This window comes from Perkinsus marinus (assembly GCF_000006405.1).
Source record: "Perkinsus marinus ATCC 50983 genomic scaffold scf_1104296937060, whole genome shotgun sequence".
NCBI classification, from domain to species: domain Eukaryota; phylum Perkinsozoa; order Perkinsida; family Perkinsidae; genus Perkinsus; species Perkinsus marinus.
Genome location: NW_003213929.1, coordinates 139,550 through 150,410, shown reverse-complemented (window position 1 = coordinate 150,410; position 10,861 = coordinate 139,550). Strand labels below are relative to the sequence as shown.

The following is a 10,861-nucleotide window of genomic DNA, read 5'->3' as shown; positions in this document are numbered from 1 at the left end:
TGCCAGACTACGAGCATATGAGGCCGTGACGCTGCAGAGGCGGGACAGACCCGAAAGGCTCATAAAAGTGACGTACATGGGAGCGACAATCATAGCGTATTGCTCCGAACGCTCCAGCCAATCGACAGATGGAACCTACCAAGACGATACTCTCATCACATCTACTTGTATTCAGCATACTACCATAAGCCCAGCAAATGCAACTCCCATGAAAAGAGCACTGGCGATGGCCAACTGCTCAGAATCATGTAAGAGTCTTTCCGACACCCACAACTGTGCAGGCCGCTGAGGTATGCAGTCGTTGGCAAGCTCCATGACTTGCGTCCAACTCCTACCACGTTATCAACCACAACGACAGTAGTTGATACTACCCTACCCGAAACTAAAGTCATCAAGTCGTGGTCTAACCCTGGTGATCGCCGACTGAGTGGCTAGCAGGAAGGACTGGCGCCTGGGATGGAGATGCTATGATATTTGTGAGATACCGCAGACAGTGCCATGACCTCTCTGAATGGTCAGTCCCTGCACCCGAGCCTCCTTCTTCCACCTGGCCACTATGCAAGCTGATCGCCTCCGGTGCTGCCTCCCCATTCCGTGTTGGTAGGCTAGAGGGCGTGCCCAGACATCTAGGGTGCTCCCGACCTGATCTTGGTGGCGGCCGCATTGCAAATAACTTCACCACTGCGGAGAAGTAGGACAGACACGGGCTCCCCTTTCCACAAAGTCCAACGACTATACCCCGACGGGTACCCAACTCTTTCTTATTATGATAACAAGTGATAGTGAGCGCCTCTCAAGTCGGATCGAACCCCATGGAACATGTGCTGTGATCATCAGTTTTATCCGCGAGACCGTTACCAGACGAAATAGAAAATGACCGCTGCCAGGGATAGTGTAAGGGTTTAGGGCGTGCGCTTTCTCTAGTAGTACGCAGCCACATAGCGGAACTTAGAGCATGATTACTTCGAGGTAGCTATAGTTCGTTTGTCACTAACCGTAGCCATCTTGGCTCAAGTTTCCCTTCTTCTCCTCTGCCTCGCGTTAGCCAATGTCGGCGCCGTCGTCCTCATCGCAACCCCACAATAGATCCGGGGACCTGTGCGAAATCTCGAAATGGCGCGCGCTAAAACAAATGGATAGCTTAGAGACATATAACCACCCGAAGAACTCAATGGATCTTTGCAGTTGAACATAAGCTTTATATCTCAATAAAATGGTTCGTATGGCAGCTGATGTGTCGCAGGACTGGAACCCTGTGGTTCTCAACAAGGGTCGGCCGAAGAACCCAGCGAGCAGGACTGCAGTAAACGACGCCAGGAGGTGATGACCAACTTAGACCCCATGCTGCTCTCTATTTACCCTTGGTCGGTTCAGGACTGGTCAAGACGTTGAAGTGACCGCTAAGTGGCGCGGCGGACAGAACATGAGTACCAAGGAGGGACTTCCCGCCAATGCTGCCAAGCTCGATCAGGACAACGCTGTAGGATAGTGACACGAAGACTGAGGTGTCTCATTGTCTTGTGATTATAGGTGTACAAGCATCCTCATATCAGCACTGAGTTCCGACACGCCCTTCAGCAGGCCAGGTTGGCTAAGAAGATGAGTCAAGCTGATCTAGCTAAGGCAATCAACGAGAAGCCCACCGTCATTAATGAGTACGGGTCCCAACTTGCAACCATTTTCATCTATTATGCTCAGGTATGAGTCTGGCAAGGCAATCCCTAACGGAGCCTAGATGATCCCGCGAACACAATCCTCTGTAGATGGAACAAACCAATGTATGCGGTCGTCGATAGGAGAAAATGAGGGAGACCAGCATAAAAAACGATGCCGTTCTCCTGGTTGTAACAATCACAAGTGAGTTAAGTAAATGAAATATTGTCGAACGATTACATCCACGACCCCTTCTGTGAGATTGTGTCTGTCTGTTATCAACAATGACTGAAAATGTGACAGTCCGCGTGATAGGAACGAGGACGAATAAAATGAGTGGATTCCCTTATATCAAACCATCCCCATCACGGAACCGAATTCGCCGCTAAGACCCTCGTCACGATAACTGCGGAAAAGAGCAAGTCGCTGTTAAGCGCATTACACAGTACCGACCTGTTGAACGTCCTTGCGCCCATATCCGTACTAGCTGAACTGCGGCTCGTTTTGAACCTCCTCTGGGAGCGGGCGAATTCGCGTTCTCGAACCTGATACCATGCATGGGCTTGTTGATAACACTGGCCAAGCAGGTACTACCTCCGCGAGCATCTCCTCCTGATGGGACCTCAACATCCTTGGCCACCAGATCCAAATGTACGCCTGGAAAATTGAGTCATGATCCGAAACATGGACAGATAGGAACCTTTTACCTGGCAAAATAGTACTAACAAAAAAAGCACCAGAGCCACAAGGGCATGCTTCAGACCATATAGAAGGGCCCTGAAAATGTAAAGCGAATACGTTTGAGAAGAGGGCCTGAACAGATACCTACGCGCCACATGCCAGACCGCAAACGAGACTAGTAGCACTGGTGAGGAACCAGAAGGCTGGTTCGCGAAAGAACATCCAATAGCCACCGGACTTGAGCTCGGCCACGAAACGGGGTAGCATAGGGTAAGGTACCTACTCGTAGGTTGAGAGGAAGATGAGGTATGGTAGGTGATGATGGTCACTTATTAAATGCCAGACTACGAGCATATGAGGCCGTGACGCTGCAGAGGGCGGACAGACCCGAAAGGCTCATAAAAGTGACGTATATGGGAGCGACAATCATAGCGTATTGCTCCGAACGCTCCAGCCAATCGACAGATGGAACCTACCGAGACGATACTCTCATCACATCTACTTGTATTCAGCATACTACCATTAGCCCAGCAAATGCAATTCCCATGAAGAGAGCACTGGCGATGGCCAACTGCTCAGAATCATGTAAGAGCCTTTCTGACACCCACAACTGTGCAGGCCGCTGAGGTATGCAGTCGTTGGCAAGCTCCATGACTTGCGTCCAACTCCTACCACGTTATCAACCACAACACCAGTAGTTGATACTACCCTACCCGAAACTAAAGTCATCAAGTCGTGGTCTGACTCTGGTGATCGCCGACTGAGTGGCTAGCAGGAAGGACTGGCGCCTGGAATGGAGATGCTATGACCTTTGTGAGATGACGGAAACAGTGGCATGACCTCTCTGAGCCTCCTTCTTCCACCATGCCACTATGCAAGCTGATCGCCTCCGGTGCTGCCTCCCCATTCCGTGTTGGTAGGCTAGAGGGCGTGCCCAGATATCTAGGGAGCTCCCGACCTGATCTTGGTGGCGGCCGCATTGCTAATAACTTCACCACTGCAGAGAAGTAGGACAGACACGGGTGTCACTCCTAGATCCATAAATAGTATCTTGCTGAGTCATCACGACAATGCTATCAGTTGTATGTCTTTACTTTTCCACCGAACTTGTTATCGGTTACTCCGCGCAATGACATGCGTACTGTCTCCAAGGAGAAGGGCGTCACGCCATTGATCATTGCATCTTTTCCCCTTATGTCTCCACTACTCTGCCTGTTGATTATGGCATCTATTAGCGGTAATGACTTGAGTATTGAGGAAGTGGGGAGTGATGTATCACGTATCTCTAGCGGAACAAAAGGTTCCGGAGTTACAATCGGCACCCACCGTGGGGCAGGGAACGTTGCCTTCGAGGATGTGCAACCACCCTGCCCCGTTCCCGACACCATGGTATCGGCTATCATTACTAGGACGGGTCATGGGCAAGACATCGCTGATGACTATGAGGAAGAGGAGAGCCACGACAACGGCACCGAGTCTGATGATGGCCCTGACGAAGATGACAAAGCCTCGGAGAGGGATGATCATGAGAGATATGGGAGCCGTCAGTCTACTCCCCTGTCATCGGATATCTTGCTACCACCGCTAGGTGTGGCGAATCACACTAAGCGCAACTTGGCGGCCATTGATGCGTTGATGGCCGAGGCCGACCCTCGTGCTGGGGATGCGAACTTGTCCTTACCTCGCCTAGAGGGTGCTCTAATGATGAGTACGTACGAGCTCCTAGTCACTATCTTGGGGGTAGGCAAAAACCCTTGGATTTCATCGACGACCTCTCTTATCGGTCGAGATGGCCAAGCTCTTGGCACCAATATCAACAAGTTCAGTGAGAACTGGGATATCGGTTATCTACCTAACTCTCCGTGCTCTAGAAGTGCCAAGCACAGCAAGAAAACCCCACGTCAAGTCGATGCTACCAGCCGATCGAAAAAGTTTGGTGATTTCTGCGACAAACTCGACAGATCTCTCTCAGCTTCTAGGGCTAGCCCGACTGTCGAACTACTCACCTTGGTCTACCTTTTCCCGCTATCTGTTACCTCTGCTCTACGACGTTGCTTGGTTTCGGTGTGCTCGCAGTCGAACTACCTTGCGGCAGCGGGATGGCACAAATGGCATGGCTGTGACCTGACGAAGGCATCCGAACACCAAGTTGGTGTCACCAACGTTCTCAGTTCAAGAGTGACTACGTGGAGTATACCACCGTGATCCGCGAATGGATCGAGTTGGTTCGGAAGGCCATCAATGATGAACGGCCGAAGATCTCTAATAGAGATTCTCTATCGCCAAAGTCATGGCGGGTTGGTCATCTATCGTAGCTGTCGAGAATGACACCCTATGTTCTCTCCTCGGGAAAGAGGAAGAGCTATGGACGCTACTTGTGACCAATGGTGGTATCACGTGGCCTCAACGTCGAGACAGACTGCTGAGCGCTATGCTGTCTAACGCATCATGGCGACGTCTCATGACCTTGTGGTGGAGTAAGCTGTCGGTGGCAGGCGACTACGACGCGTTCTACGAAACTGTCATGTGTATGAGAGAGTCAGGACTGGCTCTCCGTGTGCTGCCGAAGGCTGAGTTGTCCGCACTGAAATCGGAAGCGCTTGAGCAGCGAGGAGTGGGACCTGAATTATACTACAGTCCAAGCGGCGACCCTAATGTAGATCCCCATGCTCCTCAAGGCCTAGCCAAGTCGGGTGACACCGACCAGAAGCAACCTGACGGGTCACGAAAGGCCCGTAATAAGAAGAAGCACAAGGTCGCTGATGGCAAATTCTCTCAGGGTAGCGCCAAACCTACCAAGGTTGACGTCAAGAACAACAAGCGTGATCCTAAGAAGGACCTAGCGTTCAAGGAGGGCCGCTGTTTTGACTGCAACGAGAAAGGTCATCGAGCTTCGGAATGTCCGAAGAGAGTGGTGAAGAGCAGTGTCGCTATTGAGAAAGATGGGAGCCCACAGCAAGACCAGTGTGGTGATCCGCAGTGTACATCCCACTTCGTATCTACGGCGGTCACGGTTTCATATGCCGTGCCGGCGAGTTCAGGGGACGGACATAACAGCATCGCCGGGGAGGTGAGTGGTCAACTACGAGAACATGATCTATTACTTGTGAACCTCTACGATGGTCGAGCAAAATCCAAACCCTTCAGAGCACTACTGGATTCCGGTAGCCAAGTCACTTTGGTAGGGTCGAATCGCTCTTCTACTCCCTGCTCTCATGTTGATCCTTCACGGCCAGATATCACAATCACTGGTGTTGGTGGAACTTGCACAGCGAAACCGGTCTCGCTTCTTATCAAGACGGATCCTTCTGCTGCCACCTTGGAGATCAAGGCCTATCTGGTGAAGAATTTACCACTGGATGTTGATGTCATCGCCGGGATAGACTGCCTCCGCCTTTTGAAAGCAAAACTTGACTTTGCGAAGACAGATATTGTCTTCTCACCATGCCCGAAGCTGAATAGGTCACATATCCCCCAGGTGGCCTCTTTGGGACTAATCAGTGTTAAGCAAAATGGAGGCGATCAGCTACCGCCTCTACCTGTCGCCAACATTGAGTGCAAGAAACGGCTTCCCACTACGTCACCGAGGGTATCCACTAGCTCCAGAAAAGCGTAGGATCGCGGAGGAGACTCTCCGTGACTATGAGAAGAAGGGCTACATCGAGTTCATCGACAAAGACGGTCCACCTGATCAGTGGATCTCCCCATGCTTTCTGAAGCGCAAGAGAAGCGGCGCGTGGAGGTTGTTGACGGATCTAAGATCTGTCAACAAACGTCTACCGGTTTATTGCTTCCCCGATGAGGCCCATACTGAGCACTTACTAGCTCAGATTCCTCGTTGGGCTACCTCCTTTGCTTCGTTGGATGTGAAGGATGCCTTCTACACGGTACGAGTGTCTCCGCAGTCTTCTGAGCTTCTAGGCGCTACCTTGGGATACCATACCTTCCGGTGGAAGGTTCTTACGCAAGGCCTGTGCACGGCTCCATATTGGTGGAGTCGTCAAATACACTGGATCCTATCTGGTATATCTGAGCTCGATAAGTTCAAGGGACGAGTTGTCGTTCTGACCTTTGTCGACGATATATTGATATGCGGTGATTCTGTAGAAACTACGAGAGCTGTTCTCGAGATTATCTGTAAGCGTCTGGCGGACTACCATATTCCCATCAGCCCTGAGAAAACTCAACCTCCTACCGACATCATCGGCTTTCTCGGAATGAGACTGTCATCCAATGGGTGGCAACCGGAGCCAGCGGCTGTGGCGGCTCTGGAGTCACTCCCTAGACCTCTCAATAGGCAGCAGCTACAGTCAGTGTTGGGGACTATCAACTACCTAAGAGCGGCTTATGGTCAAGGTGAGTTACAAGTGAATCTTGCTCCCTTACAAGATCTTCTCGGGAAGAATAAGCCCTACAAATGGACCGACCTGCATGATGCTGCCTTTGATTGGCTGAGATCGGCCTTGCGGCAGCATGTCTTCGCTTTTCAACCGATCGACTCTGAGCTCGAGGAGGGCGAAGGATTTGTGTTGCAGACAGATGCCAGCGACTGTGGAATATCCTATGTATTGTGGAGAGTACGTTTCGGTGAGTGCCCAGGCGCACTCTCGGATATGGGTGATCTAAACTCTGAGTACTCTGGCCCGACGCCGGACATTTTGGCTGAACATGGTGCTGTGCAGCACAGCACAGCCTGTGCTTATGGTCGGCAGCCGTCGTCTCCGTGGGCATGAAAAACGTTATGCAACCTTTGACTGTGAAGGTCTCGCCCTGGTAGAGGGTCTCCGCAGAGCGAGGGTGCTGCTGCTAATCCCTACCAAAAGCGGGAGACGAGCGCCTGTCGTTGTTCAATCCGACAGTGCAGTTGCCATTCACAAAGTTCAGGCTGTCCCTGACTACTCCGAGTTCACCCGTAATCAAGTCCGGTATAAACGCTGGTGTCGATGGGTCGAGAGCGTTGTTGATGTGCTCCCATTCGTCAGAATATTTCACTGTCGTGGCTCTGAGAACTGCCTATCGGATATGTTTTCGAGAGTTCTCGCCGAGGCTGATACTGACACTATGGGGGTGTACAGTACAATAGCTGTATTGGTGTCTGATAACTTCGACAATAGCTCACTGTGCTCTGAGGAAGACGACGAGGCTCTCATGAACGACAGCCTTCCAACTGACGATGGCGTGGCCGTGCTCCCTGTTGCGGGTCAAAGACTTGAGGAAGATGTACCTCCTGAGCTTATCGGTCTCGTTAATTCTAATCGAGTACGGAGAGTTGATCCGGACTGGGTCTACCAAGACTCCAAGGGCCGGATCCGAACTTATGTCCCAGAAGGAGATCGCTCGCAAGCCTTGGGAGCAGCGCATGGTGATGGCCATGCTTCCCCTGAAAGGATGCTCCGCGCCATGATGAGCACAGTCTGGTGGCCCAAGATGAGCCCTGACATCGACGCCTACTGCAGCGTGGGGTGCGCCAGACACGCTGCGCGTGCCGCTGCTGCCAGCCCGCGGTATGACCTTTTCCCGGTTGAGGCCAGAAGGTTCTCCTCGGTCGCTATGGATCACTTGGGACCCTTCAATGGTCTCTATGTCTTGGTTGTCGTTGATAAGGTGACAGGCTGGCTTGAAGCGTGCGTGGTCGATGACAAGTCTGCTCAGTCGACTGCCTTGGCCCTTTACGATGTTTGGGTAAGCCGATGGGGGTGGTTTGATTCGATCACCCATGACAATGATGCAGGCTTCTGCTCGGCGACTGTGAAATCTCTCTTTGAACGTCATCAAGTGACGAGGACATTATCACCTCCGTATTGGCCGAGAGGGAACGGTATCGCTGAGGCTGCGGTAAAGGAGATTAAGTATGTCATTCGTCGTTCCGGCGAGGTCATTACCGGTGCGGTCCAGCTGAAGGCTCTCGTCGCAGCTGCCCGACTGCTCCATAATTCTTCTGCTGCAGATGGATGTGGCTATTGTCCTTATGAGATTGTTACAGGAAAGAAGCTTAAAACCTTACTTGAAGTTGTCTACGGTGATAATGATCCGGGTCCGGCGGATCCGGAGAAGATCGAGAACATGCTGAACATCATCGTTGAGCAGAAACGAAGATCTAGAGATCGCAGCCGAGCTGCTGCTATCTCGCGCGCCGAGAAGTGGCGCTCTGGCTCTTACGGCAACGACCTGCACGAGGGCGATTTGGTTTTTGTTGTCCAGCTACGTGGTTATGGTGGCCGGGTGGCCCTAGGCCCCTTCCGTATTGGAAACGTCGATGGCTCCCTCGTCTACCTGCGTGGTGAGGAAGATCCTGTCAGCCGTGGAGAGTGCGTCCCCTATTGCCCTGATCCCCGCTATTCTGACGTCGCGGGAGAAGACCACCAGGCCATGAAGGTCGAGTTTAACTCTCTCACTCCAGACATGATGATTATGTTCGAAGTCGAGGAACTTGACGGCCAGGTAAAGTCTCTTGATGTTGGTAGAGTCGTGTCTGAGCCTCTGCGTGACAAGGTCAAGGTTGAACCGTATGCGTCCCCTACTCATCTGTTCTGGTTCCGTAGACAGCCGCGTGAAAGAAGGCTGGTTACGGTTTCTAAGTCCGAAGTGAAGTTCTCAACTTCTGGTACTTTCCTCGAACCGGATGGCAAGCTCAGCTCCGAATCGATAGAGCTGCTCAGCCAGAGAGGATATATACAGTGATAGACATTGTCGTGATGACTCAGCAAGATACTATTTATGGATCTAGGAGTGACAACTACCCCCCGACAGTATGTCGGGTTAGCTGGCAACATTCCTCTACTAGGAAGTTGTTGAGAAGCTCGTTGTGGACCCAGGACATCCTGAGGATACCACCCATATCCCAACACACTAACAGAGCTCTCACCCTCAGCTGGAGGCCGATCTCTTTCCTTAGCAGGCTGGAAGGGAAAACCTCGTCGATCACACGCAGAAGTGAAAGCCGTATGAGCTACATCAAGTAGTGAACGTGAAGTAGCACCAAGAACAACATCATCCATATACGGTTTCCAACAGATACATTTTCGACCAAACTTCTCCGACTCGAGCTTCTTAGAAATGGGAATAGGCAATTTAGCAACCGAAAGTTTGCCTAGACGACACACCGCATCTTGCAAACAAGATGGTGCATGAGGGGCCCCCATACCGGGACCTCTCAGACGAAACACACGAGAGTTCCAAACAATGCAAAAAACATACTTAGCAGCTGGAGCATTAGCGAGCTGATAAAAGGCCATCTTCAAATCACTCAAATACACGTGCTCATAACAACGGAACACGGTGAGAGAGGGTATAGTACTACGGAGAGTATTAGCCTTCGGATCTTCATCTCCTCGACCATTGCCGATGATACCCCTATAATAAATACCATTGATGACGGGACGAACCTTCGTAGACACCGCACTCGGAGCATAAACCGGAAAATGTGGTATAACAGCATCAATCTGAGCAAAATCATCAGATTTGATAGGAATCTCCACCATAGCTCCTTGGTCTTCATATTTACGGAAGACATTATCATAAGCATCAAAATGTCCTTCCTTCTTGAGCTTCTGTACCAACATAGCATCCTTCTTGAAAAGACGAGCCCAGTCTTCTTTCAAGGGACGTGGCAATCTCTTATTAGATAACCATGGAATATCATAAGTATAACGCAGTGCCATTCTAGTACTGCCATCAGAGCAAACATGACGATCTGGTGTAAGACCAACAAATACAGTAGATTGCCCATAACCAACATCACCGAATACCGGAGGCAGAGTGCAAGGAGACTGGTCATCTGAAGGCGAAGGAGAAGAGGTAGCAAGATTGCACTCAGGTGACTGCTCAAGATCATCTTGTGTATTCTTGCTCCCCCAATTCAACATCGTCGCAGATACAAACTTATTAAACCCCTCTACATCATCATGCCCATCAACTATACGGCACAACTGTGTGTCATAAAGCAACTCGGGCATTCCGCAGTCGTCCGGCGACGTAAAATCACAACACGAAGGTGAGGAGTCGTCAGGCAATGGACTCGCACAACCAGAAGATGACGAGTCAACAGGCTGCTCTTCAACTGGAGGATTATCCTGACAAGTCATTATACGAGTAGCACTGTCTGAAATAGCACGGCGGACATCAACTTCAGTCAGAGAGGCTCTCAGTAGTGTTGCATCGCTGCTCACGAATACCAGAAGCGACAAACTTCGCAAAGCATTCATGCCCAAAATCATATTGCAGCTGAGCACAGGAGATACCAAAAGCCAAACACCAGCTTCAGCCCCAGATGGCTGTGGAGTCACAATTGTCACACGAATAGCCTCAGTGAACCGCATGACAGTTGAATCAGCCAAAGTAGCTGATGCAGATATAGCACGAGTCCTCACGGATATAAACAGAATTCAGTGAATCACGAACAGACTTGTGGATAAACGATCTACCAGCTCCAGTATCGAGCATAACTGACACTTCTAAATCACCCACATTAACATCATATGACCGCAGTGAGACGTTAGCTTTCACGGATCATGAGGACCGTCATCCA

General features: G+C 50.9%; 6 protein-coding genes across 6 annotated transcripts in view; 3 read left to right on the top strand and 3 right to left on the bottom strand.

The window, feature by feature from the left end:
• Pmar_PMAR006963 (hypothetical protein) overlaps window positions 1-315 on the bottom strand; it is a gene marked incomplete at its 5' end in the record, with an annotated part of 2,118 nt that extends 1,803 nt beyond the window's left edge. Inside the window, 2 exons of the mRNA XM_002783389.1 lie at window positions 77-135; window positions 184-315. Coding sequence (XP_002783435.1) covers window positions 77-135; window positions 184-315 — 191 coding nt within the window. The remainder of the gene's footprint in view (window positions 1-76; window positions 136-183) is intronic.
• An 898-nt stretch (window positions 316-1,213) lies between these two features.
• On the top strand, window positions 1,214-1,735 carry Pmar_PMAR006962 (multiprotein bridging factor type 1, putative; the record flags this gene model as incomplete). Its single annotated transcript, XM_002783388.1, has 4 exons — window positions 1,214-1,320; window positions 1,375-1,480; window positions 1,531-1,655; window positions 1,699-1,735. The coding sequence occupies 4 exons, from the start codon at window positions 1,214-1,216 to the stop codon at window positions 1,733-1,735; spliced, it is 375 nt and encodes a 124-aa protein (XP_002783434.1).
• Window positions 1,736-2,004: 269 nt separating this feature from the next.
• On the bottom strand, window positions 2,005-2,986 carry Pmar_PMAR006961 (hypothetical protein; the record flags this gene model as incomplete). Its single annotated transcript, XM_002783387.1, has 7 exons — window positions 2,005-2,059; window positions 2,107-2,198; window positions 2,248-2,310; window positions 2,361-2,430; window positions 2,483-2,613; window positions 2,702-2,806; window positions 2,855-2,986. 7 exons carry the CDS (start codon window positions 2,984-2,986, stop codon window positions 2,005-2,007), a joined length of 648 nt encoding a protein of 215 aa, XP_002783433.1.
• A 734-nt stretch (window positions 2,987-3,720) lies between these two features.
• Pmar_PMAR006960 (gag/pol/env polyprotein, putative) lies at window positions 3,721-7,067 on the top strand (the record flags this gene model as incomplete). Its single annotated transcript, XM_002783386.1, has 4 exons — window positions 3,721-3,877; window positions 3,923-4,042; window positions 4,830-5,216; window positions 5,941-7,067. 4 exons carry the CDS (start codon window positions 3,721-3,723, stop codon window positions 7,065-7,067), a joined length of 1,791 nt encoding a protein of 596 aa, XP_002783432.1.
• A 289-nt stretch (window positions 7,068-7,356) lies between these two features.
• Pmar_PMAR006959 (retrovirus polyprotein, putative) lies at window positions 7,357-9,015 on the top strand (the record flags this gene model as incomplete). Its single annotated transcript, XM_002783385.1, has 1 exon — window positions 7,357-9,015. One exon carries the CDS (start codon window positions 7,357-7,359, stop codon window positions 9,013-9,015), a length of 1,659 nt encoding a protein of 552 aa, XP_002783431.1.
• A 99-nt stretch (window positions 9,016-9,114) lies between these two features.
• Pmar_PMAR006958 (hypothetical protein) overlaps window positions 9,115-10,861 on the bottom strand; it is a gene marked incomplete at both ends in the record, with an annotated part of 2,808 nt that continues 1,061 nt past the window's right edge. Inside the window, 2 exons of the mRNA XM_002783384.1 lie at window positions 9,115-9,155; window positions 9,200-10,111. Of these exons, the coding sequence (XP_002783430.1) occupies window positions 9,115-9,155; window positions 9,200-10,111 (953 nt within the window). The remainder of the gene's footprint in view (window positions 9,156-9,199; window positions 10,112-10,861) is intronic.